The 27,149-nt window shown below is 51.9% G+C and overlaps 2 protein-coding genes across 5 annotated transcripts; one reads left to right on the plus strand and one right to left on the minus strand.

Annotated features, from left to right (window-relative positions):
- Positions 1-1,744: 1,744 nt before the first annotated feature.
- GAL3ST3 (galactose-3-O-sulfotransferase 3) lies at positions 1,745-9,627 on the minus strand. Its single transcript, XM_032879518.1, has 3 exons — positions 9,441-9,627; positions 5,715-5,951; positions 1,745-3,443 (listed from the first exon to the last, which is right to left on the minus strand). The coding sequence occupies exons 2-3, from the start codon at positions 5,837-5,839 to the stop codon at positions 2,273-2,275; spliced, it is 1,296 nt and encodes a 431-aa protein (XP_032735409.1). The 5' UTR covers positions 5,840-5,951; positions 9,441-9,627; the 3' UTR covers positions 1,745-2,272.
- Positions 9,628-12,512: 2,885 nt separating this feature from the next.
- SF3B2 (splicing factor 3b subunit 2) lies at positions 12,513-27,084 on the plus strand. Of its 4 annotated transcripts, none has more exons than XM_032879519.1 (22): positions 12,513-12,684; positions 12,844-12,893; positions 13,197-13,274; positions 14,008-14,256; positions 14,676-14,726; positions 15,684-15,801; positions 16,090-16,190; positions 16,522-16,618; positions 16,808-16,899; positions 17,283-17,498; positions 17,652-17,789; positions 17,950-18,030; positions 18,247-18,474; positions 19,732-19,881; positions 20,553-20,642; positions 20,754-20,861; positions 21,632-21,739; positions 22,015-22,157; positions 22,242-22,343; positions 26,124-26,223; positions 26,313-26,498; positions 26,838-27,084. In XM_032879519.1, the coding sequence occupies exons 1-22, from the start codon at positions 12,552-12,554 to the stop codon at positions 26,907-26,909; spliced, it is 2,691 nt and encodes an 896-aa protein (XP_032735410.1). In that variant the 5' UTR covers positions 12,513-12,551; the 3' UTR covers positions 26,910-27,084. The 4 variants fall into 4 exon arrangements, with proteins under 4 accessions (XP_032735410.1, XP_032735412.1, XP_032735411.1 ...); XM_032879521.1 differs by having other exon boundaries at positions 14,679-14,726; XM_032879520.1 differs by having other exon boundaries at positions 12,847-12,893.
- Positions 27,085-27,149: the final 65 nt, after the last annotated feature.

Below are 27,149 nucleotides of genomic sequence, written 5' to 3' on the forward strand. Positions count from 1 at the left end.
CTGCAGAGAAACCCTGTCCCAGGGCCTAATGATTCCAGATGATTCCAGTTAATTCTTGAATCCAGATTTTTCTGAGTCCAGAATTGTGCTCTCTGCTGAAGTGGGGCAAAGTTTATAAAAGAAGGCCCACCAGCTGGGGGAGCTAGGAAAGCAGGAGAGGTCCATCAAGACAGATCTTTCTTTTTTCCTTAAAGATTTTACTTATTTATTTGACAGAGAGAGAAAGAGCACAAGCAGAGGGAGAAGCAGGCTCCCCACTGAGCAAGGAGCCTGATGTGGGGCTCAATCTCAGGACCCCGGGATCATGATCTGAGCCGAAGCCAGACGCTTAACCAACTGAGCCACTCAGTCACCCCTATCAAGGCAGAACTTAAAGGCAAGTCTGAGTTTTCCAGGAGGACCCAGGACAAGGTGAAGGATGTTCTTGGCAAAGGTATGACTAGAGGCTAGGCCTGGAGGAGGGCAGTGGCAGACAGACATCTTGGCCAGGGGGCCAGCACTTGCTTTTCTTTGGATAGATGACTTTGAGTCTAGTACAATTCTTTACTGCCGCTTAACACCAGAAACCTAATTATGACTTTGTGCATCTCTAATTATGCCTTTTGCCTTTTCCAGACCTCTACTGGTAAAAAGTGGGGTGCTATAAAAATAGCCTCTCTTCCAGCCCAGAGACTGTCATCCAAACTGTCAACTAACCAGTGCAATCTCCATCGTCGAAACAGGTCTCTGTTAAAAATAAAATAAAGAGAAGCCGACAGTGATGCCGTGGTTTCTTCACTTTACGTTCTTTTAGGGCAAGGTCCTGAAGTCAGCCTAGCCTAAGGCATGGGAACTTATTTATTCAAATGGCAGTGTGATAGCACTTAGGGAGCACAGACTCTGAAGCTACAGTCTGAATTCAAGTCCTGGCTGTGTGACCCCGAGTGTCACTTCATCTGTCCAAGTTTCAGTTCCATCACCCCTAGATGGTGCCCATCTCATAAGTTAATGTATGTAAAGCCCTTAAACAGTGGCTGGTACACAGCAGACTCTGTGAGTTGTTATTTTTATTACTTCTCCAGGTATGTCAACATAGCTCTGAATAAAGTAACAACAGTCCTGATTCTCTGCTAGTTTTGAGAGTTTCATTTGCAAGTGCTGGATGTCCTGCTGTCCTCAAGAACGCTGGGGTCAGGGAATGGTCCTCACCGGAGTCAGGGTGTCTTCTCCTTGTGGGAAGGGCCAGAGGTGAAGCTGGTGACTCAGAAGGGGGCCGGGGAATTGAGCACCTCCTTATTGGATATGATTGTCCATCCAACCTCTCCCTGCTCAGCCTGAGCTGGTTTTCCTCTACCCAGCTCTGGTCCTTCCTTCAGTGTTCAGGTCCTATTCCAGTCCCAACGTCTCACTGTGCGCCCCACGAGCGACATGAACCCTATCTGCCTTGTTCACCTGTGTCCCCAAGTTGGAGATAATGCTCCATAAATGGGGCTGAATTGAATGAAAAGGGACGATTTAGATTTTCTCAAACGAAAAGAGTGGAGCTGAGGGGGCCAGTCTGCGTGGGGAAGCCCAGTCAGTGAAGGGGGTGTTGTTGAGAGGTGTGAGCCCCTGGGAAGGCTGATTGAGCCTGGGCCCCCTTCCTCGTGGTGACAGTCACAGGGGCTATTAGGGGGGGCACCGGCCTCATTCTCAAACGTGGGATATCTCGCTTTCAATGACTGACATACAACCTTTGCCTTTTAAAGATATTTTATTTAAAAAAAAAAAGGAAAATCAACCAAACAAAAAGCCCAACCCAAGAACTCTTGGTTCTGGAGTCTGGGAGCAGCTTAGGTCTGTGGGGAGGGTGGAACCTGGAAGACAGATGGTGTGGGGGTCTCTGACCCCCGGGGAAGAAGAGCAGGAGCCCCAGGAAGCTTACAGGCCAAGCAGCCCTTCCCAGGGCTCAGCCCCCCTCTGCGTGAGGCCTGGGCTCACCCACTTGGAAAAGACTGGTCGGGGCAGAGGGCTCAACCCACAGAAAAACGCAGGGTGGGCAGTTCCGGACAGGTCTCAGACCTCTGGTTAAAGTCACCAACCGGTCAGGAAGGAGAAAAGGGTGGCCCGGGGCTCGATCGGGCCTATCAGCACCCTCCACGAAGGCGGGGTTCAAGTCACCCTGGGGAGGCAGGCTCAGATTGGGAGATGCTGCCCCAAGGACTGAGCAGTAGGGGCCCTGATGAGGCAGGAGCTGCGAGCAGTGCCAGGCAGGACTCCCGGTGGGCAGAGGAGGACCCAGCCACTGGAGAGCTCAGTGGCCAGGGGGGCCGCGGGGTAGCGCCCGGATGGGCCGGGGCGGAGGATTGTCCAGGACCGGTTCGGGCCGGGCCCGCACACCGCCCCGGCGCTTCTGCTTGCGCAGCAGGTAGCTCGAGTACTGCACCTCGGGCATGGCCAGCTTGAGGCAGGCCTCGGTGGCCGGCCCGGCGCCGCCGCTGGGCAGGTCGTAGCCCATGATGTCCACCTTGCGGCTGGGCTGCCACGGCTGCAGCTGCTTGGTGCGGATCTGCGCGGCGGGCCGCAGCACGGGCTCCTCGCCGAAGCAGCGCCGCAGCAGGCGCTCCCGGGCCTCGCGCAGCTCCCGCGCCTCGCGCTCCACGCAGGCTCGGCCGGCGCTCGCCACGCGGCGCCAGAACGTGGCGTTGAAGTGGTCGTAGAGGCCCGCGTCGAGTGCGTTCCAGGCACGCGCGGCCCGCGCGAGCGCCGCGGGGATGGCGGCGAGGCGCGAGCTGGCGGCGCGCGCATTCAGCTTGGCGTAGAGCACGTCGTCCAGGTCCCAGGCCAGGAGCCGCCGCAGCAGCACCAGCGACTCGTCGAAGTACTCGGCGATCATGACGAGCGAGAAGACCTCTTCCACCTGGCGGATGAGGCCCGCCAGGTAGGCGGCGTCGTCGCGCGGGCTGCGCTCGTTGTCGCCGCCCAGGTCGTAGGCCAGCGTGTTGTGCGCGAACATGGCGAAGTGCTCGCCCGCGCGGTAGTAGGCCTCGGGCGCGCGCAGGAAGGCCTCGAGCGACGCGTTGGGCACGCGCCGGAAGGCCGGGCAGTACTGGTTGTAGTAGCTGAAGAGCGACTCGAACATGGCGGCCGGCTCGCGCAGGATGGTGACGTAGACGGTGCCGGGAGGCATGAGGCGCTCGAGCTCCGCGCGGTCGAAGCGCAGGTGGCTGGCGAGCACGTGCGGTGGCCGCGTGGCTGGGTGCACGAAGTGTGCCGAGAAGTTGCGTGGGTAGCAGAACTGGTGCTCGCAGCTCGGGTGCGGCAGGGCCACCGTCAGGTTGTGGCGCTCGGCGAAGCGGAACAGGATGTTCTGGACGGTGGTGCCTGCAGTCTTGTGCGTCTTGAGGAAGGCCACCGTCATGTGCTTGGGGCGGGGCGGTGAGTCCCGCAGAGGCGGGCAGCTCAGAGGAAACAGCTTGGGGTACCTGCCAAGTCCGGGGTGGGGGGAGTGTGCGGGGAGGAGGGGGTAAAGGAAGTGTGTGTGAGAGGGGCGTCTCGACCCCTGCCCCTCCCCCAGGACGGTAAGATGGGCCACATGCACCGACCAGTAGAGGGTATGGCAGGCAGCCTCTAAGATGACTCCCAGAGATCCCTGCTGGCCTCCGGTATGGACTCTCTTGTGCATTTCCCTCCCCCCGAGGGTGAGCAGGATTTATTGTTGCCACTAGGGAACAGAATAGGTAGAAATGAAGGTATGTCACTCGTGAGATTACATTAGAAAGACTATGGCTTCTATGGGGCACCTGGGTGGCTCAGTGGGTTAAATCTCCGCCTTCCGCGGAGATCATGATCCCAGGGTGCTGGGATCGAGCCTCGCATTGGGCTCTTTGCTCAGCAGGGAGTCTGCTTCCCCGTCTCCCCTCTCTGCCTGCTTCCCTGCCTACTTTGTTCTGTCAAATAAATAAATAAAATCTTTAAAAAAAAAAAAGACTATGGCTTCTATCTTGGTATCTCTCCTTCTCTCTCTCTCTCTCCCTCTCTCTGGGATGATAACTCAGGCAGGAAGAAGCAAGCTGCCATTCTGTGAGCAGCCCTGTGGGAAGGTACCAGGTGGCAACACTCCAGGAGGTACTGGGCCCTCAGTCTATCGGCCTGCTTGAAGAACTCAATGCTGCCAGCAACCACATGAGGGCGATGGGAAGGGGAGCACTTCCGGTCAGGCCTTCAGGTGAGACTGCATCCTCAGCAGCCAGCTTGATTGCAACTCCAGGTGACCTTAAGCCAGAGATCCCCAGCTAAGCCACACGTGAATGCCTGACCCACAGGAGCAAGATAGTAAATGTCTGATGTGTTCAAAACCTAAGTTTTGAGGTAATTTGGCTACACAGAAATAGATAACGAATATAAGGACAGAGGCCCTTGGAGATCCTTGAGAAGGTCTACTCTACACGTGAAGAAACTGAGGACCAGAAGAAAATTCATTTACGTTTACTGGCAACTCAGATAAAGTCACTATATTCTCTTGTTCTCTGTCTTCTTTCCCACTTTTACTCTTTCTCTGGCTCCTCATGGAGGAGGAGTCCCCATGGCATGGGCTTTGAGACAACCTATTTGCTATATGATTCTGTTGTGTTCCCTGGAGCCTCATTCATTCAGCCAACAAATTTTCTTTTGAGCATCTGTTATGTGCCAGGCACTATTCTAGGCTCAGGAATTTTGCTACTATGAAAACCGGAGAATATGCTTAGCCTTCATGAAGCTTTCATTTCTGTTTCCTTGTTCCTGAAACAAAGGTGTTGGGGATTACAGATGGCCTGTAAGTTCCCTTCAGACTCTGAGTTACTCTCATTTCTTTTCTAGCCTCGCCATCGTGTAATGAGGACTACTCTAAGCACCCTTGAGAACACCACTGAGATTTCCTATCTGTGGCTGGTTTGGGCTCAGGGTAGTATCTACCCAGATGCCCCTCTTGAAGACAAGCAAATCCTCCAACAAGGAGAACTGAGCCCATTCACACCGTTGTCAAGGCAGATCATGTAGGAAATGAGAAAGTTGAGGCCCTGAACGGTGCAGGGATTTGCTGGGTTCACAGAGCCAGGAGTAGGGCAAGGGGTCCTATTAGTTGTCACATGGTATCCTGTATCAGGATGGCTGACTGGGTCGCCCATGTCATCATTCCCATTCTATAGATGAGGAAACAGCTCAGAGAAACGAGGGGATTTGCCCAGCACAGCAGAATCAATGAGAACTTGTCTGCAGTCCTTTGGGGGAGGCACTCAGACTATGATGCCGTGGGAAGGACTTGTACTGGATTAGAATCCCAGTGTAGTCACTGACTAACTCTGTGCTTTCAAGCAACCTTTCAATGAAGACCAGTGCCTGCCCAGGGAGGTTGTATGGATCCAAAGAGAATGTATAGAGGGTGCCTGGGTTAAAGCCTCTGCCTTCGGCTCAGGTCATGATCCCAGGGTTCTGGGATCAAGCACCGTATCAGGCTCTCTCTGCCTGCCTCTGCCTAGTTATGATCTCTATGTCTGTCTGTCTGTCAAATAAATATATAAATAAAATCTTTAAAACAATAAAGAGAATGTATAGAAAGCACTTTTATAATAGAGTGAAGGAGTAAAGTCCAGCAGAAGACAGACTCTTTTGGCAGATAGAAGGAATGGGAGGGAAAGGTCCCAGTTCTGTTGCCAACCAGGCAAGTATGCAACTTGCCTGTGTCCCGCCCCCACGCCCAGGCCCCACCCCCTTACCAGCTGAGCTGTGCCCCCTGGTGGATGAGGAGGCTGACGGTGCTGCACCCTAGCACCAGCAGCAGGATTTTCCTTCGGCTCATCATCTTGGTGGCCTGCTGCACATGCTGGAGGATGGGTGGCATGATGGGGTACCCACCCCTGGACCTGCCAGGGCCTCGCTATCCAGGACTCCCTTCGCCGGCACTCATGGGGGCTCCTGGGGCTCTGGTAGCAGGGCCAGTATTCCTGAGAGGCCTGGCAGAAGAAGGAGGCAAACAGGTTTGCAGCACGCAGAGGAGATGGGCTGTGGGCCCCAGCAAGGCTGCTGCAAAGAAGAGCTCCAGAGGGTGGTGTGAACAGAGAAGCCAGAGAAGCTCGGATTCCCACCTCGCACTACCAAGACCCTATCTCCACACTGCTCCAGATAACTTAGTCTTGGGTGGAATTACAGGCTTTGGGGTGTGGCCAGCCCTTCAAGCTGTAGCCACTCCTCCCTTGAGCCCGGTCTTGGCTTCTCTGCCTGGGCCCTAATTCGTCTTTGTCTTGTGGTCATTTGTATCTGTCTCCCCAGTAGGCTTACCTTAGCACTGGGACTTGGGTTAAAGCATAGAAGTCTCAATTCAAGGTTTCCCTCCTCCAGGGCTCCTTGCCTGACTGCTTCCGGCAAGAGCTTGCCTTGACCCCCTAGAGCCTGAACTCAGAAGCCACTGACTAGACCTATAGCTTCTTGAGTCTCTTGACACGGGCAAGGGATTACTACTGCGGGCTTACAACATGTACTACACTCTTACATACTTAACTTCCATTTAATCCCCACCACCCTCTAACATAGGTATGATTTCCCATTTTGCAGACAAGGAGACTGAGTCTCTAAGTGATGGTGCTACTTGTCCCATGGTCACACAGCTGTTGGCAGAATCAGGATTCAGACCTGCTCTTTCTGGTTTCAAAGCCCATCCCCCTTGGTGTTATGTGTGCTGCTTCCACAGAGAACTGATTTTCCCATCCCTGTTCTAGACTCTGGCAGTTCTGCATGCTTCGGAGCCCTGAGCCTTCCTCGCTGGGCACCTGCCCTGAGGACCCAAGACCAATAAATCCATGAGGGAAAGAAAGGAAGGACTTGAAATCCCAGAACCCTATCTGGATTTCATCCCCAGACACCTGAAACCCTGGCCACCCCATCCGCTGACTCTGCAGTGAGAGGTGCCTGGCCAAGGCCGTGACATGGCAGCCTAGGAGAGGGGTGGGAGTGTGGGGAAGACAGAGGCAGTCCTGCTTGTTGTCCTGCAGAGACTCTCCAGGAGAAGGTGGGCCTGTCCCAGGTGAGTGGCAGGAGTGAGAGGCAGAAGAATGGCCTGGTTTCCGGCCAGGCACCTGTCCCCACACGAATGCGTTGGCTCAAGGGCAGCCCGGCCCTTGGCAGCGCTAGTGGAAAGTCCGCTTCGGCAACAATGCCTGTCCCCCCACTAGGGTAGGGTCTCTATCTCAGGGGCCTTGGTCTTCTTCAGGTCTGGGTTCAGGTTCAGCCTCACATACACACCTCTTGAAAGGGGAGAATGAGCTGGGAACCCTACGGGCATTTGCACGTATATGGAACTAGGACACCTGGGTCCCAGGAGGGATGAGGTAATGTAAAAACTTTTGACCATCACTTTCCCCTGGGGCTTGGAGCTTGGTTTCCAGTCCCTCTTCACCGCTACCTCCCCTGGCCCCTCATTAATCCTGGATTACATTTAAACCTGTTTGGGTAGAAAGATGTCCTGGTTATGCCTTTCTTTTTTTTCCAGGCCCCATCACCTTGTTTCTGTTTTTCCAGACTTAATCTGCCTGGAGCGAAGGGAGGTGAAGGGTACAGCCACAGAGGGCCAATCAAGGGCATAGCAGAGAAAGCCTAACGCCCTGCTGTGTTTTCAAGGATTGCTGGGGCCAGAGAAGGGCTGGCTTTGCCAGAGTAAGGAAGCCCGCAAGAGGAAGTCAGAGCCTATAGCCTCTGGCACTCATCCTGCCTTGAGGATTTGGTGACAAGGTGGGAGTTTCTTGAGGAGGCAGAGTTGGGGGGGGGGTGTCAACCTATTCTCATCTGTGCTACACTCACTAAAACTACCCTATTTTCAGTGGACTCTGGGTCACCCAAGGAGGTCAAGCCTGGAGGGAGCTACACTGGGACTTTCCCTGGGAAATGCTTCAACCAGGCCACACAGAGAAGGAGGACAGAGTGCCAGGTGGTCCTCCCCATCCCACTCCCATCCATGACTTAGCCCTGGGGACCCAGCCAGCCAGACTCCAGGCTGAGGTCCCCCTTGGAAGAGGGAATCATCAGCACTCCCTGGACACCAGCCCTCCAGGGTAGGCACCAGTTTCTGCTTGGCCACCATCAGTGACAGGATGCTCACCACCTTCAGATACAGCCTGGTCCATTTCTGAGCAGCCTCGGCCGTCCAAAAGTTGTTTCTGGGACAGCTAGGACCAGCCCACCACTATTAATGCCCTCCTCGGCTTGCCCCTTCCACCTTCCACTCCCCACAATTGCTAGTGCTACCCTCCTAGACCGCACGGGCCATTTTTCTCCATGACAGACCTTCAGGTATTTGAAAGCAGTAACCTTGTCTCCTCTGGGTGGGCACTCGGCCAGGCTAAACATTCCAGGTCCTGAGAGAGGGTGCTGCTTGGACACTGGAGGAGGCCTCCCTTCCCTTGGCAAGTTCTCTCCATGATGCTGCCTATGGAGCTGGAGTCTGAGCACTGGCATCCAGGGAAGGGGGCTGGTTGGGGCTGGATTTAACCTCTGTAATCTCCAGGCTGGCAAGGGGTGGGTGGTGGTCTCCTGCGGTCCTGGCTCCAGTCCATTGCATGCTTCAAACTACTCCCTCTGCCTCCCCTGTGTCTTCTCCATGGAGAGTTTTCCCCAGCCGTCCCAGACAGGTCAGGATGCCCAGCCTCATCAGAATATCAGTGCTAATTTTAGTCAGAAAAATTTACCTCAGGCTGCTGCCTGGTTTTGCAAATTGCTTTCCTTTCTCCAGGGAACCAAAGGGGAAAAAAATGGTCTAGCTAGCCAGAGCTTTGAAAACTGGCCTGGACACCCACCCACTCCCAAATGAGCCCTTTTCTCTCTCCATCCCAGCCCTAGGGCCAATATGGGTGCTTTTAGAGGAGGAGGGTGTCCTGGCGTGGACCACCGGACCTGACCGTTGGATGACCTGGAGACTCCATCCTTCCTTAAGGATGGCACAGCCCAGTGAGAAGGGAGGGAAACAGCCCAGGGCACTAGAAAGGAAGGGGCCAAGGACTCAGGGGGTTGCAAATAAGTGGCCCAGGATATCATATTATCTTTCCACCTCTCTCTCTTTTCCTTCCTTTTTCCTCCCAGCCTGCTGCCAGGTCCCCCTAGCCCCCTCTCCCTGCCATCCACTCCCACGTCATCCTTGTCTCCGAATTCCCCTCATCCCCCTCTCTCCATCACTACGGCTCCTCCAGCCCCCATCCCCTCAATTTCATCCCCCACCTACTCCAGAGATCCCGTCATCAGGATCTGGTCACCACAGGGGATAGGATAGGCCAGATTCCCCCCTCACCCCGGGCCTCTCTTGCTCTCCAGGGGGCAGAGCGCGCGCCCCCGCCCCCCCATGCTCTCCGGGCACTCGGCCCCCACGACACTCTCCCGCCCACCCTCGAGCTCCGATCTCTGTCCTGGTCCGGTCCACCTCCATCCCCCAGCCCCACGCAGGCCACTGCAGTACTCACGCCGCGGGCTCTGCCTCCGACCCGGGTCGGGGGTGGTCGCCGCTATCTCCCAACCCCTGTCCCGAAATCCAATGCGGATCGGAGGGCGCCGGGGGCCCTGAGCACCGAGTGCCGGTTCGCTCGCCTCTCCGCGCTTGGATGGGATCAGGTGGCGGCTCCGCTCTTCTCCGCTCTGCCCGCCGCCCGCCCCCCATCGCACACCGAAGGCGGGGCGGGGGCGGGGGCCCGGCAGCCGAGAGCCGAGGGGGAGGGGAAGGGAAGCGGCAAGGGGAGGGGGCAGCTCTGACTCGTGGACTGCCCTGGAACAATCTCCGTGTGACGTTTTTGGATGCGGGTATCAGCTGGCAACCTTGCAGAGACTGGACACCAATGTGGTCAGCTCCTTGCCCTCACTCCACAGAAGGGGAAACTGAGGTCCAGAAGGTCTCTGGATACTCTGACATTGATGGACATTCCTGGCTGCACAGGCTGACCTTGGGCTGGTGGGTCCTGGGGGAGTTAGAGACACAGGTACTTCTACAAGCACCCACATGCTCCCTCCCTCCTCTCCTTCTCCTCTGTCCACCTCCAGTAGAGAAGCACAGCTCCAGCTGGGGTCTGGTCCCATCTGCCCTGGCATTCCTGGGGACACTTTCCTTCCAGCCCCTGAGGCAGTCCTCGTGCTGCTGACCCACTCCTTCTCTCCAGCAGGACTCCAGACCCACTCACTCCTGACCAGAGCTTTAGCACTTTGTTTTGGGAATTAGAGAACCCAAGTTCAGCCCTTGTTGAACTTAAGTCCCAGAGTCAAGAGCCAGTCCCTGGGCCTGAATACTTTCAGCTCTACAGTAGAGAGGTGTTCTTGGAGTTGCAGAGATGATACATGTAAAGGTTCTGTGTAAATTCCTGTGTGTGTGTGTGTGTGTGTGTGTGTGTGTGTGTTGGGGGGGTGCTCCTGAATTTTCTGCCTTCTTAGGCCTTAGTTCCTACCCCCTGGGAGATGGGCAGCAGTACCTCCCAAAATAATGCCAGACACCAACGGCCCCACATGTAGTTAGTTCTTTGGTTCTCATGGACCCCTGCTTTCTCCTCCCCCTTGGCTGAGTGTGGCAAGGATGCTGGAGCTGGGATAGCAGCCCAAACCAGGACTGGAAAGGATTGGATTCCATTCTAGTCCCACACAGGTAGCTATTGTATGAGGGTCCTTGTTAAGAGGTAGAAGGGAATGGGGGTTCTTGCAGTCAGGAGAAATGCTTGTGGTCCCAGTTTGGCCTCTTGGGAATGTCAGCTTCTCTCTGCCCCTGTTTCCCCTCTGCACAATGGGAGGTCCTGTCCTGCCTGGGTCCCAGGGCTATTATGATAAGGCCCCACTTGTCCCTTTCTGGCCGCCACTACATTACCTCTTCACCCGTCAGACTTTAGTTTATCTTGCCTCAGCGACCCCTATCACCTTCCCCAGCATATACACATGCCTAGGGCCCTGCACCGTCAGATGACCTGCCAGCAGCTCTCCAGTTACATGGAGCAGAAAGATGCTTCTTTTGGGTCAGGAATGGTTTTTCCTGAGTGTGCCGACCAGCTGGAGGGGAGGGCACCACTGTTATTTCTTCTGTCCTCTCTGGGTTCGGCTTCTCCTTTGGGAGTATCTGGAGACTGGGATGGTGGTGGTGAGGGGAAGAGGAAGGATTAAGGCTTGGGCAGGAGGAAAGGGAATTTTCTAGCTAGGGCTAGGATGTGAGCAAAACTTCCTGGCACAGTCCTTCTCTGTTTCTCCTAAACCCACCTATCTTAGACCTGGCACCCCATCGTTTTTTCCCTGCTCTTGGCTATTTCTCTTGGGGGGGGGGGGAGTCAGTGAAATGGAGATGCTGGAAAGAGGATAGGAAGGGTGTGGGTGTGTGGGGAAAATGAGGCTTTACTTGAGTTTCCCAGCTCTCTCACCTAACACACATACACACACACACACACACACACACACACAGACACACACACACACACACACACAATCGCACAGGCAGTGAGCCTATCAGTGAAAGAAAAGGGCTAGAATGGGAGGGGGATCTCAGAGCTAGTGGCAGAGGTGCGGAGAGAAAGAGAATTGACGGGTCAGGATAGGGAGTGGTGGAAGCTGGACAGACTGGGGGCATCTCATCCCTCCCTCGGCGCACAGGCCGCTGGTGGGGGGGGGCAAGGGAAGAAAAGGTCCTGAGTTCATTTTCGGGACTAAAAAAGATGCAAAGCCTGTCGCCCGAATGGCCGTTTCGTTTGTCCCCTCCTCCCCCGCCCCCCATTAATCAGTACTGAGCGCCTCTTGAGAGCCAGGTGCTGCCAGACGGTAAAAAGCCCAGGTCTCTGCTCACGTTCTTGGGGAGGAGGTGGGGCAAAGGAGCAAGAAAGGCTTTAAAACAAACGGTAGATGTTTGTACGTGTTATGGGAGCTCCAAAGAAGGAAAGGAAAGCGGGAGAAAGCCTAGCGGAGACATTTGAGCCGGCCTGATAGGTGGAAAAAGGGGCTTTAGTGTGGCCCTTCCCCCAGGTCGGCAGCTGGAGCTCTGCCCGCTCCTCTTCGGCTCCGATCCTCTTTCAGCCCATTCATCCATGCGTGGGCCGGGGGTGGGCGGGCAGACAATCAGATACTGTTTTATCACAGGCATCGGCTGCAACCTCCCGCTTGGCGCCCTCAACGCGCGGCCGCCGTTGGAATGAGTCCTTCAGGACTCCCTGAGGAACGTAAGCGCCCGGACCTCTCACGCCTGAGCTGGAAGTCGGGTCGGAAGGCTGGAGCTCTGCGCTCCGGCGGGTCAGAAGCGGGGAGCACGCCTTTCGGGCGGGACCATCGTTCTCCGCAGCCCCGCCCCCGCTCCAGCCCCCAGTGTTCCCGGTGCTTGAGCCCCGCACAGTCCTCCCAGAGTCGGACCGCCAGAGCAGGGTACCTGCGTACTACAAGTCCCAGAAGGCCTCGCGGCCGGGTCCCCTGGGAACACTTGGAGATCCGCAGGGGCTGGGCCTCAGTGTGAACGGCCTGCCAATCTTCCAGCGGACGTGGCGTGCTGCGCTGCCGGAAGTTCCGGGAAGTGGGCCCCAAGTCTGGCTCGAACTTCCGGGTTGGTCGCGCGCCTTCCTGCGGCTAAGATGGCGGCCGAGCATCCCGAGCCTCCCAAAGGAGAGTTGCAGCTGCCGCCGCCACCACCCCCTGGGCACTATGGCGCTTGGGCTGCCCAGGAGCTGCAAGCCAAATTGGCAGAGATCGGAGCTCCGATCCAAGGTGAGAAACTCGAGAGGTCAAGAGCCGGGGCAGCGCAGGCCTGAGGGAGAAGCGGAGCCTGGTTACCCCGGAGACCCGGGGGCGGGGGGAGGGGCGGAGGCGGATCGCTGAGGCCTGACTTGGTCCTGACGGACCCTGTTGATCCTGTGCTTTGCCCAGCAGGGAGTCGCGAGGAGCTGGTGGAGAGGCTGCAGACCTACACCCGCCAGGTACGTGTTGGTGGCGGGACGTCGGAGTAGGCCGAGTTTTTAGAGAAGGCCTTCATGGCCCCTCACTACTCGGTCTTGGTTCTTTAGGTAGCTCTACACAGCAAGCAGGGGTTTGCTGTTTCCGCTTGTTTTTGTCATTATCTGACCAGTTGTAATCGTTTCTGTCTGTGTCGGTCCTCTCCAGTGACTAGCTCAAGCTCTGGCAGACAGGCACTGGGTAAATTTTGTTGAATGAATGGGAGTGAATGTCGTTTCCTGGAACAGCTCCTCTTGGACTGACCTGGAGTCCTTTCTGTTTTGCAGACTGGCATCGTGCTGAATCGTCCAGTTCTGAGAGGCGAAGATGGGGACAAAGCTGCTCCCCCTCCCATGTCTGCACAGGTAAGGGGGTGGTTCTACTTTATAAGATGATTTCTCACATTCAGTGTATTGGAGATGCAACTAACAGATTGGACAGGGAGAAATGGCAGCTCTTCAGTTCTCCCTTGGTCCTGATCCTTATCACCTTTCCCAACCTCTGCTTTTCCAAATTCTACCTGTCGTTTAAGGTGCCGCTTAAGTAATCGGGAAGCCTGACTTGATTCTCCTTCAGCTGGGAAGAACTCTTTTTTGCCTTCCCAGGGCACAGTTCCCATTTTGTTCATTTAGACATTAAGTAAGGCTCATTCCCTGGTTTGATTTCATAGCTTTTACATTTAGTGAGTCATTGGGACACACTGGCTCCAGTTTACTTAAGTCTTCTCAACTTTCATGTCCTTTCTGAGCCAGGATTTGAATTTTTCTCTGGGACAATGGCTCTGACCTGGGAACTATTGACTTCTCTGTGTGGGATGAGGAGTTCCCAGGCGGCCTTTAGAGGTGTCCTCGAATTTCCTGAAATTGTATGCAAAATCTGTGTTCACATTTTTCTGGGGAGAAAGCTGATAGTTTCCTTGGTTGGTTCCCCCAAATTAGCATCCTCTTCTTTTGGTATTGTTAGAGAGTATTTTTTTCTTACATGCGAGAATTATGTCATTTGACTTTGAATCCTAGCACCTGGCTCATAGTTGATCTCCAGTAAATGTCTGCAGTAGGTAAACGTTTCCTAGTTTGTGTTCACATTTTTTTTCCACAGCTTTCTGGGATTCCCATGCCGCCACCACCCATGGGACTCCCCCCGCTGCAACCTCCTCCACCGCCCCCACCACCTCCACCAGGCCTTGGCCTTGGCTTTCCTATGGCAGTTGGACCCCGCCCACCAAACTTGGGGCCACCACCTCCTCTGCGGGTGGGTGAGCCTGTGGCTCTGTCAGAGGAGGAGCGGCTGAAGCTGGCGCAGCAGCAGGCGGCCTTGCTGATGCAGCAAGAGGAACGTGCCAAGCAGGTGGGGCAGATGGCAGCTTCAGTGTGGGTCTCAACAGGGTGCTAAAGGGGCAGTGGAGCTTCAGAGAGGCCGAAGCTAAGGCTCCTCCTCCTCCTTTTTTTTTTTTTTTAATATTTTATTTATTTATTAGAGAGCATGAGTCGGGGGGAGGGCAGAGGGAGAAGGAGAAGCAGACTCCCTGCTGAGCAGGGAGCCTGATGCGGGACTTGATCCCTGGACCCTGGGATCATGACCTGAGCCGAAGGCAGATGCTTAACCAACTGAGCCACCCAGGCACCCTGGGGCCGAGCTTTCTGGGAAGGTCTGGACCCAAGACTAGAACATAGGCCCTCAAATGGAAGAGGACCCCAGGAAGCAGAGTTATGACAGCCTGGCCTCAGGGATGGTGGTGCTGATGGGAGCTTGTTTTCTTTTTTAAGCAGGGAGATCATTCACTGAAGGAACACGAGCTCTTGGAGCAGCAGAAGCGGGTAATGCCCCCCAGCCTTTGGCCTTATGGTCCAGTCCATGGACTCTCATTCCTAGTGCTCAGTGTCCAGAACAAGATGTGCCTTGCAAGTTTTCCATGGAGGTTACCTCATCCTTAAGTTCAGTATCTTCCAAATAATCCTATCTTCTCTGAAGCCCGGGGATTGGTAAACTACAGACTGTGACCTGATTTAGCATGGCCTGCAAGTTAAGAATGGTTTTTCTATCTTTAAAGGATTGTTAAGGAAAAAAAAAAAATAAGCAAATCAGAACATACTAGGGCCTTTGCAATGACCCATAACGTTTAAGATGTTTATCATTTAACCCGTTACAGAAGAAGTTTGGTGACTCTTGTTAGTCTTACGTGATAATTGTGTTAGGTACTCACGAGGAGAGCCTGGATTTATTTAGTCAGTTGTATTGGATTTAGACTAAACCTGGTAGATGTAGTTAGAGAATGAGACAGAAGACATCCACTCCCAGAGGGGCATTTTGTCAGTTGTTCCCTAGTGTGTTACTGGGAGTATTAGAAAGTAAACATTAACAGGAATAGACACGAAATTATTTATGAAGTGCTGTTTTTGCCTAGACTGTGCTAGATCTTGAAGAGCAGGAATAAGAAAAGAATTCATTGTTCCTTAGAAATAACTTAATCTCTTGGGGAAGAAAACTCTTGTTAAAAAATAGAAGGCTTTGTGTAGCTAAATGTTAAATTCTCTGTTAGAAACCAGGAGTTCCCTGGGGTTTTTTGGTGTTATTTTCAGGGGTTTTCTTTTGTGATGAGAGGCCTCCTGCACTTGGATCAGTAGCCTGGAAGGGTGGGGGTGATGAGGATGTCCGAACCCTGGTGGTACCTGATTGTTCTTCTTGGGCCTATTGGCTAAAAGCCTGTGTTTGCCAGAGGCTGCCTGCCCAATGGATTTTCAAGCTGTGTCTTCACTCCCACATCTCTCTTATAGGCAGCTGTGCTCCTGGAGCAGGAACGGCAGCAGGAGATTGCCAAGATGGGCACCCCAGTCCCTCGGCCCCCACAAGACATGGGCCAGATTGGCGTTCGCACTCCTTTGGGTCCTCGAGGTAAGACCCTGGAAATGGAAGGGAAGGGGAAAGACTGAAAAATCCTACTCGTAAGTACATGTCTGTGGAGTGCATAAGTTCAGTGAACCGTCGTAAACTGGGTAACTAATACAACCAGCACGAGGACCAAGAACCAGAATGATACTGATACCTCAGAATCTCCCCCGGGCTCCCTTCTAGCCACCCCCTCTCCCTAAGGGTGACCATCACAGTGACCTTTAGCAAGGAAGGTAATTTTTAAGATGTGTGTTTTATCTCTTCTGACATTGAATTTCTTTCTTCTCACAGTTGCTGCTCCAGTGGGCCCCACTCCCACTGTTTTGCCCATGGGAGCCCCGGTTCCCCGGCCTCGTGGTCCGCCACCACCCCCTGGAGATGAGAATAGAGAGGTGAGATTGGTGATTTCTTTCTAGGGACTGGAGAGTATGGAGAAGGACTCTTTCTGGAGAAGGATTCTGAGAGAAGATAGGAGGACTTCCAGGGGTGGGGGGCAGGGGAGAGCCATATCTAGTTAAAGTGTATTTAGGTAGAGCAGGAAGTAGGGTTTGGGAGACGTTTCCAGGGCAGGGTTCTGAGGTTCACTCCGAAGGGGGCTGAGGGATGATTGTGTCCCTTTTGTATTGTTGCTCTCTGCCATTTACATCACCTAGCTGGCAGTCTTTCTTGTACAAGAAGTAGAAATCTAAAAATTATCTTCTCTGTCTGGATTGCCTCTGGCAGATGGATGACCCCTCTGTGGGACCCAAGATCCCCCAGGCTTTGGAAAAGATCCTGCAGCTGAAGGAGAGCCGCCAGGAAGAGATGAACTCTCAGCACGGTGAGTGTGTTGGGTTCCGAGGGCTGCAGGGCAGAACCTGGAGAGGCTGAGGCCGAGTCTGCACTCCTCCATCCCTTCCCTCTGTCCCATCCTTTGGAGGGAAACTGGCCCTTGGTAAAAAGGAGTTACTGTGGGCGAGTGGCGTGGTACCAGTGCGAGGAGACTGATGGCCGCCTTTCTCCATTACAGAGGAAGAGGAAATGGAAACAGACACTCGCTCATCCCTGGGCCAGTCAGCGTCAGAGACTGAGGAGGACACCGTGTCTGTATCTAAGAAAGAGGTATGGGATGGAGCAGAGTCTGGAAGGAATGTGAGGAGATGGTATTTGGGCACTAAAGTCATACTAGTTCAAGGTGTTCAATAAGTAATAGTTGCTATTCGTGCGAGTTCCTGTCCCAAGTATCTTACAGATATTTCGCATTTAATTATCATAAATCTTTGGAGTTCAGAGTACTGTGCATGCCAGCGTTTTATAGCTGCAAACATTTAGGTTCTGAGAGGTGCAGAAATTTACTGATAGGCACACAGCTTGAGAGGAGCAGAACTTTGGAGTCTGACTTCAAGGCCTCTTTCCTCTGTCACTTGGGGAAACAGGATGAGGAGATTAGGGGTGGGCATGATGCTTGGATTCTCTGACCCAGTTGGTTTTCCTTCTCTTGCAAGAAAAACCGGAAGCGGCGGAACCGAAAGAAGAAGAAAAAGCCCCAGCGGGTACGGGGGGCGTCTTCTGAGAGCTCTGGGGACCGAGAGAAAGAGTCAACCCGGTCCCGCGGCTCTGACTCCCCGGCGGCTGATGTTGAAATTGAGTATGTGACTGAAGAACCGGAAATTTATGAGCCCAACTTCATCTTCTTCAAGAGGATTTTTGAGGCTTTCAAGGTACAAGGAGCAGCACATGGGGAAGGGGCACAGCTGAGCAGGGAACGGGCAGGGATGGGGAAAGACAGGCTAAGGGAGGGCATCTTTTTAGTGCTGGGTTCAGAACTAGGGAGGGACACAGGGCTTGGGTTTCCACGTCGTCTGCCTTCCCAGCTCACCGATGACGTGAAGAAGGAGAAGGAGAAGGAGCCAGAGAAACTTGACAAACTGGAGAACTCCACAGCCCCCAAGAAGAAGGGCTTTGAGGAGGAGCACAAGGACAGCGATGACGATAGCAGTGACGATGAACAGGTGAAGCTCCTGGCGGGGAGGGGGGCTTGGGATGGGTGGCTGAGGTGCAGCTGGCAAGGGGCCGTGGTAAGCTCCTGCAAAGGAGAATGCCTTTGGGGTGAGCCAGGCAATGTGATTCGTACCTCAGGCTTGCTGAAAAGAAATGATGGTTTTGTTCTAGGAAAAGAAGCCCGAGGCCCCCAAGTTGTCTAAGAAGAAGTTGCGCCGAATGAATCGCTTCACCGTGGCTGAGCTCAAGCAGGTGAGCTTGGAGTGGATCTAGCAGATCCTAGAGCGTGGCTGGGAGACTGCATGAAAAGCTTCTAGAGATGCACAAGGGTTTTGTTTTTGCGGGGTAGGGAGGAGGGCTTTGAAGGAGGCCTGGGTGATGTAGGCACATGTCCTCTGAGGAATGAAAGAGAGAGTCTCAGATCTGAGAGTTTAGGGCTTTCTAGTGGCACGTTGCTGTGTTTTCCAGCTTGTGGCTCGGCCCGATGTCGTGGAGATGCACGATGTCACCGCACAGGACCCCAAGCTCTTGGTTCACCTCAAGGCCACTCGGAATTCTGTGCCTGTACCACGCCACTGGTGTTTTAAGCGCAAGTACCTACAGGGCAAACGAGGCATCGAGAAGCCCCCGTTTGAGCTGCCAGACTTCATCAAACGCACAGGCATCCAGGAGATGCGGGAAGCCCTGCAGGAGAAGGTAGGGGACCGGCCAGGACCCAGATCCACCTTGCAGCTCCACAGCTTTAATAGCAGCCTGCTTCAAAATCGGGAATGTGGTTCCCAAAGTCTACGTTCTTGTTAATTGTCTAATTATTCATTCTCCGGAAGTCACCACTGCCTATGATAGAGAGCGGGAAGGGCGGGGGAAAGAACAGCTCGTGAAAGGCAGACCTGACCTCGATGTTCAGAGCTGGCTCTCCTGCCCCATGCTGAGACTTCTGATTCCGCATGGCTCTGTTTCCCCCCTCGTCTCCTCATCCTTCCTCTGCCTGCTCTAGGCCAATTCTTTGAACTGCACACGGTGACTCCTTTTCCTGCAGGTGGCTTTTGGCTGTGTGTGCAGTTCCCTGTTCCCAATGTGAGCCTGATGCACTTTGTGGCTGGAGACTCAGGGTGGTTGTGTAACTTCTTAGATTTAAATTTTTAAGTGAAATACTTTGAGTAGAGAATACTTGCGTATACTGCAGAAAATTCAGGAGGTACAAAGATACATGATGAAAACTGTCTCTCAGTTAGACTCCAGTCACCCATTTCTGTCCAGAGGCAGCTGATGAGGTCAGTCTCTTGATCAGATGGTTTGAAAAACCATCGGTGTCCGTAGCTGAAGATGATTTTATATGACATCTATTTTGTTCAACTGGGATTATGTAATTTTGAGGGGTTTGAGCAGGAAGGATTTTGGTGACTTCTGGAATGAGATAAATGAGGCTTCCCTTTCTTTTTTTTTTATTTTTTAAATACTTATTTATTTGAGAGTGAGAAAATGAGAGACAGCATGTGTGGAGGGGGACGGGCAGAGGGAGAGGGAGAACCAGACACCCTGCTGAGCAGAGCCCGGTGCAGGGCTCGATCCCAGGACTCTGGGATCATGATTTGAGCCGAAGGCAGGTGCTTAACTGACTGAACCACTCAGGCGCCCCTCCCTGTATTTCTTTCTTTCTTTTTTTTTTTTTTTTAAGATTTTTAATTTATTTACTTGACAGAGATCACAAGTACACAGAGAGGCAGGCAGAGGGGGGTGGGAAGCAGGCTCCCTGCGGAGCAGAAAGCTCGATGCGGAGCTCGATCCCAGGACCCTGGGAATCAGGACCCAAGCCGAAGGCAGAGGCTTTAACCCACTGAGCCACCCAGGCGCCCCCCCTCCCTGTATTTCTTTTGGGAGCAGGGAGCCAGATCTATAAAGAGCTGAACTTGGTGAATATTTTTTATAATCTGTCTTCTGGCATTTTCACAGGAAGAACAGAAGACCATGAAGTCCAAAATGCGAGAGAAGGTTCGGCCAAAGATGGGGAAGATTGACATTGACTACCAGAAACTGCACGATGCTTTCTTCAAGTGGCAGACCAAGCCAAAGCTGACCATCCACGGGGACCTGTACTATGAGGTTCGGGTGTAGGGGCTGGGGAGAAAAGACTGGGCCTTCGGTCATGGCTGTGTAACTCTTGGTTGGAAAGGCTTTCCAAGATGGTACAGTGGCTCCTCTCCTCAGCCTTAACTCTTAACTCCCCTTGGGAGTGGAATTTGAAATCTTAAAATGAGGTAGGTTTTTTTTTTTGGAGGAGAGGTTTAGTCCGTGTCTTTAAAATGATGACTGGATGACTGGATAAGGAGCAGAGGCACCAAGTGGTGGACGCTTTTAAGAAAACAGTTAATACTGAGGGTGGGAGAAAAATTTTTATTTTTTCCTCCTGATCCTTGAAATGGCCGTCACCAGGATATCAGGGAATTTTGAGGGTGGAAGGATCTTGGTGATCATCCTGTCGAGTGTCCTCATTTCACAGATGAGAAAGCAGGTCCTGAATCTGGCAGAGTTCTTCTGGTGGGTTAATGTCGGCACTGGGAGTCCTGCTTCTCTCCTCCTTTCTGGCCTCTATTCCTTTTCTTACTCCAGCCGGGGAAAGGAGTGATGAGAATCAACAGGCACTAGGGTAGCTCTCAGTGGGATTTTGTGTCTGGAGTGGATTGGGACTTCTCTTTGTTCCCCTAGCCTCTTGCCATTGAATTCCCAGTGTGTGTCTGGCATTCATAATACAGTGTGCTCTGCTTTTTTCTCAGGGGAAGGAGTTTGAGACACGACTGAAGGAGAAGAAGCCAGGAGATCTGTCTGATGAGCTAAGGATTTCCTTGGGGATGCCAGTCGGACCAGTGAGTGCCAGTTACCTGACTGGGGAGGCCAAGAAGAGGATGGGAATTGGGGCAGAAGAGAGACAAAGGACAAGGTCGGGCAAATGGTATCCTGTTCTCTTTTTCCGGCAGAATGCTCACAAGGTCCCTCCCCCGTGGCTGATTGCCATGCAGCGATATGGACCACCCCCGTCGTACCCCAACCTGAAAATTCCTGGGCTGAACTCGCCCATCCCTGAGGTGAGCACTGGCTTTCATTCTTAGTTGCCTCTGCTTTTTAACTAGAGGATGATTTTTTTTCTCCTTCCCTCATCCCACCCTACCATGTCTCTTTCTCTCTCTTTTTTTTTTTTTTATTTTTTTTTCAAAAAAAAAGTAAGTTTTTGTTTGTTATAAAACAGTCAGTGAGAATTGATGAGTCCAAAGATGAAAACAAATCGCCTCTAATTTCACCACTCAGAAATAACCAGATTTAAGATTTGGTGTATGTGTTTTCCAGATATCTCTTTAATATATACGCAGCTGGACAGATAGAAATAATTTTATCTCAAGAATGGCATTACATTTTTATTTTGAAATATGAAGCATTGATTAAAAAAAAACTTTGATAGCAAAGTCATTACGGTGAAAAAGAAGTAATTGTTAAACTTCAGGTAAAAATTTCTGTCCCTTTAGAGAAATAGATTTTAAAAGCTTCTTAAAGTTAGGAAAAATCTGTAAGAAGTTAAGAGTCCTGTTTTTGACCTTCAGGCAGCGTGGACTCTAACGTGAAGGCCGAGGTTTAATAGTCAACTCTCTGCCTCCCATTTCCCCATCCTGTTGCCTCTGGATTTTTCTCGCTTACTACTTTTGCTCTGTAATGCTTTATAACATTTAATTCTTCCCTGAAATCCTAATTTCCAGAGTTACCAAGCGCTAGTTCTGTACTTTGTAGCGTGACGTCTCTCCAGGGCTCCAGCGTTCGCTCTGGCGCTTAGCAGTGGAACTGACTTGCGTTGGGTCTCTTGCAGAGCTGTTCCTTTGGGTACCATGCTGGTGGCTGGGGCAAACCCCCAGTAGATGAGACTGGGAAACCACTCTACGGGGACGTGTTTGGAACCAATGCTGCTGAATTTCAGGTATAGGCCATGGCTGTCTTACTTCAGGTCATGAAGTGTGGAGGTAGTTGGTTTATAGTCATTGTCAGGGAGCCGGGTGTTCGGACGTTTCAAAGTCTGTAAAATTGCATGCATTTTCCCGAGATGTGACTGCGGTAGGTTCCCCACTAGAATAAGAGCTCTCTCTGGGCAGAGATTATTGTCTGTTTACTTTTATATCCCTTCAGTTCGCAACAACTTGACGCACCGTAGGTACATAGTAAATGTTTGCTGAATGAATGAATGATCTCTTTCAGACGAAGACCGAGGAAGAGGAGATTGATAGGACCCCTTGGGGGGAGCTGGAGCCGTCTGATGAAGAGTCTTCAGAAGAAGAGGAAGAAGAAGAAAGTGATGAGGACAAACCAGATGAGACCGGCTTTATTACCCCTGCAGACAGGTGGGGCGAGCAGAGTCTGCCTCCTAAAGTGGTCTGTCGCTGGGGGCTTTCTTGTTACTCCAGAGCTTGTTTCTCTCTTCACAGTGGCCTCATCACTCCTGGAGGGTTCTCGTCGGTGCCGGCTGGAATGGAGACCCCTGAGCTCATTGAGCTGAGGAAGAAGAAGATTGAGGAAGCGATGGATGGGTGAGAGAACCAGGCACAGCTGAGAGGGAAGGTCTTCCTCTTCCCTTCAGCCTCTGGGTTGGCCAGCTGACTTGTGCCCCGCTTTCCCCACCTTGTGAACCAGTTATGGACTCTGTTAGGCACGGCTTTAGGCAGTGAAAAACACCAGGTAAGCAGATCATCAGAGAACAAGGTGATTTCAGATAGGGGTGGGAAGGTGACGCACACTCAACCAGGTAATGGGATCTGGAGGGAACTGGGTGGCGGGGAGGTCTTTGGGAAGGTCTCACTGAGGTATTTGAGCCGAGAGCTAAATGTTAGGAAAGACCTAACTGCAAGGTAATCTGAGGCAGAAGGAACCGGAAGTGCCTAAGACAGACAGGGGTTTCTCCGACTCTTGCAATGGAAACTCCCTTACTAGGTATGTAACTGTGTAGGACTGTTAAGGCTTCTTGATGAATTGACTCCTTTGTCCTGAGGTCATTTCTTTGCCCATTCTGGATTGTGTTCTGTTTTCCTATTTGGTACATTTTAGATTAATTGAACTTTTTTTTTTTTATGACTCCATTTTATATCCTTTGTTGACTTATTAACTGTAAAGCTCTGTTTTGTTATTTTTTTTAAATTTTATTTTACTTTATTTTCTTAAAGATTTTATTTATTTATTTGACAGAGAGAGACAGCAAGAGAGGGAACCCAAGCAGGGGGAGTGGGAGAGGGAGAAGCAGGCCTCCTGCTGAGCAGAGAGCACGATGTGGAGCTCAGTCCCAGGACCCTGAGATCATGACCTGAGCCGAAGGCAGACGCTTAGTGACTGAGCCACCCAGGCTCCCCTGTTTTATTATTTTTAGTGGTTGCTGTAGGGTTTATAGTATGGGTCTTTATCACAATCAACCTTCAAGTGATAATGCCGCTTGTGGAGAGTAGTGAGCACCTAAGAGCAGTGTACTCCGTTTTTCTTTTCCCAGCTTTTGTGTGGTCATCATGCTTTTTACTTTTACATATTGTAAATCCTACGTTATGTGGTTATTTTTGTTTAAATGATCAGTTGTCCTTTTTTTTTTTTAATCTTTTAGAGTGATTTAAATAATTAGTCTTATATTAACTCATGTAAATGCCATTCTCAGTGAACTTTCATTTCTTTGTGTACATCCAGGTTTTCATCTGGTGGCATTTTCCTGCCACCTGAAAGGCATCCTTCAGCATTTCTTGTTGTGGATCTGTTGGTCATAAATTCTTCCAGTATTGGCAGCCTGAAAGTTTCTTCGTTTGTCCTTTCAAAAGATTTATTTTAATTTTTTTTGGTTTTATTTACATGTGCTTTTGAAAGATTTTTGATTTTGGTCAGGGATAGGATTCTAGGTTGGCAGTAGTTTACTTTCAGTACTTTATTTTGGGGCGGGGGTGAGGCAAAGGGAGAGAATCCCTAGTGGGGTCCATGAGGGAGGCTCCAGGCCCAGCATGGGGCTTGCTTTCACAACTCTGAGCCAGAATCAAGAGTTGGATGCTTAACCGACTGAGCCACCCAGGTGCCCCTCTCCAAATATATCTTCTGGTCCCTTTGCTTGTTCTTTTTCTCCTTTGTAACTCCAATTATGTATGTATTAGATCTCTCAAAGCTGCCCTCCTGCTCACTGATGCTCTGTTCCTTTTGAAAATCTCTTTTCTCTTTATATTTAGTTTTTTTTTTTTTTTTTTAAGATTGATTTATTTGAGAGAGCGAGCACAAGCAGGAGGAGCAGAGGGACAGAGAGAGAGAATCCCAAATAGACTCCGTGCTGAGCACAGATCTTAATGGGGGCCTTGATCTCCTAGCCCTGAGATCATGACCTGAGCCAAAACCAAGAGTTGGACACTTAGGGGCGCCTGAGTGGCTCAGTGGGTTAAGCCTCTGCCTTTGGCTCAGGTCATGATCCCAGGGTCCTGGGATCGAGCCCCGCATTGGGCTCTCTGCTCAGCAGGGAGCCTGCTTCCCCCTTCTCTCTCTCTGCCTGCCTCTCTGCCTGCTTGTGATCTCTCTCTGTCAAATAAATAAAATCTTAAAAAAAAAAAAAAAAAAAAGAGTTGCACACTTAACCGACTGCCACCCAGGCACCCTACATGCTTGTTAATTTTTGACTGAAAGCCAGACTTGGTGAAATTTACGTCGTTGGGTTCGGGGTTCTGGGTTCTTTGTATTCCTGCGAGCCTTTCTCGGGTTTGTCTAGGCACACGGTTAAGGTACTTGGAAACAGTTTGATCCTCAGGTCTTGCTTTTCAGGTTCCTGAGGCAGGACTGAAGCGGGGTGCGGTCCTCTCCACCACCAGGCACCAGACGTTCTGTACCTTCCACCCAATGCCCTGTTAATCAGGAGGACTTTTACTCAGGCTAGTGAGTTAGGTGCTATTCCCTGGCCCATGTGGGCAGCAGACACTGACTGAGGCGGAGCCTCTGTCGGTCCCCGGAGTCTCGTTTCTGTGCCGCTGTCTCTTCTCTAGGACTCTGCCCTGCGACCTCTAGCCGCCTTGGTCTCTGTGGCCTTTCAGTTTCATCCCTTCAACTCAGTCAGCTAGAGGCCTCTGGGCTCTACATGGCTTCCCCCTCCTTGTGTGGCCTGCGCGCTCTCAGTGCAGTAGGCAGCGTCACTGAACGACATGCCTCATTTGTTTCCTGTCTCACAAGTTATCATGCTTTGTTACCCCCGTCCAGTGACCTGAAATCTTTGTATCATGTGTTTTGCCCACTTTTTAATTTTTATGGTTGTTTCAGGTGGGCGGGTAAATCTCGCCCCTGTTACTCCTTTTGCAGAAGGCTCAAGCTTGGCATATATACCCAAGAAAAGAAGGGTCTTGTGGTTGGAGCATAGTGAACAGGGATTAAGGAAGGGACCAGATTATGAACCCTTTAGATCAGGTAGGGAGGTTGGGTTTATTCAAATAAGCAAGCCTCAGAGGTTTTTGAGCAAAGGAATGACGGGATCCTAACTGTTCTAAGGTGGTAACTGGCTGCTGTGTGAGAATGGATGGTTACTGGGGTGCCTGGGGGGCTCAGTGGGTTAATAAAGCTTCTGCTTTCGGCTCAGGTCGGGATCCCGGGATCCTGGGATCGAGCCCCACATCGGGCTCTCTGCTCAGGGGGGAGCCTGCTTCCTCCCCGCTCTCTCTGCCTGCCTCTCTGCCTACTTGGGATCTCTGTCTGTCAAATAAATAAATAAATAAACTCTAAAAAAAAAAAAAAGAATAGATGGTTACTTTTCCAGAGGGAGAGGTGAGGGGAGGTCCGGGTTGATATTGCTAGATTTGCTTTTGTGTTTTGAGTGGAATCATTTTTTTTTAGTACATGGCAAGACTGGCTCGGCTAGTTCTTGTGCTATAGGAAGTACTGGAAGTTTGAGTTCTTTATGTTATAACTCCAGGTACAGCTTTGGGCAGGAGCTGTTGTCTCTTTTCTCCTGTCATCTTCTCTGTACCAGAGTTCTTGGGGAGCTTTTAGCCTGACCCTTAGCCCTTCTTCACATGTGGGGATCTTGGGCTCTGATCCTCTAAACTTGGTTCGGGGGATCCTTTAACTCAGTCCCTGTATTCCTCCCAGGCTGTTTTTCCCGGAATCAGCACTGTTCCACCCCACTCCCCACCAACCAAGTTGTTTCCTCTTCTGGGTCTCTACGACCTGCAGAGGCAGCCTGGGCATCGTTTTTCCTCTGGGTGACTGGCAGTCTCTTTGGGAGCTGGGCGGAGGTGCTGCTTGTGTTCTCTTTGCTTCCCCTACTGGGGACCCTTTTGTCCCTTCCTTTTTGGGCCCGACTGCATTGTCCTTTGCAGAAGTGAGACACCTCAGCTGTTCACTGTGTTACCAGAGAAGAGAACGGCTACTGTTGGGGGAGCCATGATGGGATCAACCCACATCTATGACATGTCCACAGTGAGCACTCTTTTGGGGGCTGGGAAAGGGGCAGAAACGAAGTCTTATAAGCCTCTCTGTAGATGACAAGACTCTGATCCCTTTTCCAGGTGATGAGCCGGAAGGGCCCAGCTCCCGAGCTACAGGGTGTGGAAGTGGCCCTGGCACCTGAAGAGTTGGAGCTGGATCCCATGGCCATGACCCAGAAGTATGAGGAGCATGTGCGGGAGCAGCAGGCACAGGTGGAGAAGGAAGACTTCAGTGACATGGTGGCCGAGCATGCTGCCAAACAAAAGGTAGGAGGCCACAGGGGGACCCAGCCGGGTGTAAGCCAGGGACGAGGTACCATGGCCTCCTTTTTCAGTGGCTTGTTGTCTTCTAATATGAGAATGGGGGTGCACTCGGTGTCTGCTGCCCTGAGCTTCCCTGGTCCCGAAAACCTTAGAAATCCTCCGGTGGGCTGCCCTCTTTAAGGATGATGAAACTAAGGCACAAGGAGGGAAACTCATCCAAGTCTGAGAATCCAGTTTTAGCACTTTTTCCACAGACTTGTCTGAGTCAGGCTGCCCACCCTTGTCTTGGGGATTAGTGGGTTGTTTCACCCGTTGTAACCTGTTTCTCTTTCTCTCCTTCAGCAAAAGAAAAGGAAAGCTCAGCCCCAGGATAGCCGCGGGGGAAGTAAAAAATACAAGGAGTTCAAATTTTAGGTCCCCCTCAAACACCTGGTCCTCCTTTAGGCCCTCTGTCTGGATGTTTGGGCTTCACACATGGTCCCCAAGAGCCAGCTCTCCCACAATTCCCAAGGGCTTGTCATTTCATGTTCTTATTTTAGACCTGTTTTGTAAATAAAGCTGTTTCCCAAGGAAAGAGATGCATATGTAACACTTCTGATCCTCCTTCGTCTTTTAATCCCCTCGTCAAAAGGACTAAAACAGGCTTTTTCTGCA

Source organism: Lontra canadensis, unplaced genomic scaffold (assembly GCF_010015895.1).
Source record: "Lontra canadensis isolate GAN:19392208 unplaced genomic scaffold, GSC_riverotter_1.0 scaffold66, whole genome shotgun sequence".
In the NCBI taxonomy this organism is placed as follows: Eukaryota; Metazoa; Chordata; class Mammalia; order Carnivora; family Mustelidae; genus Lontra; species Lontra canadensis.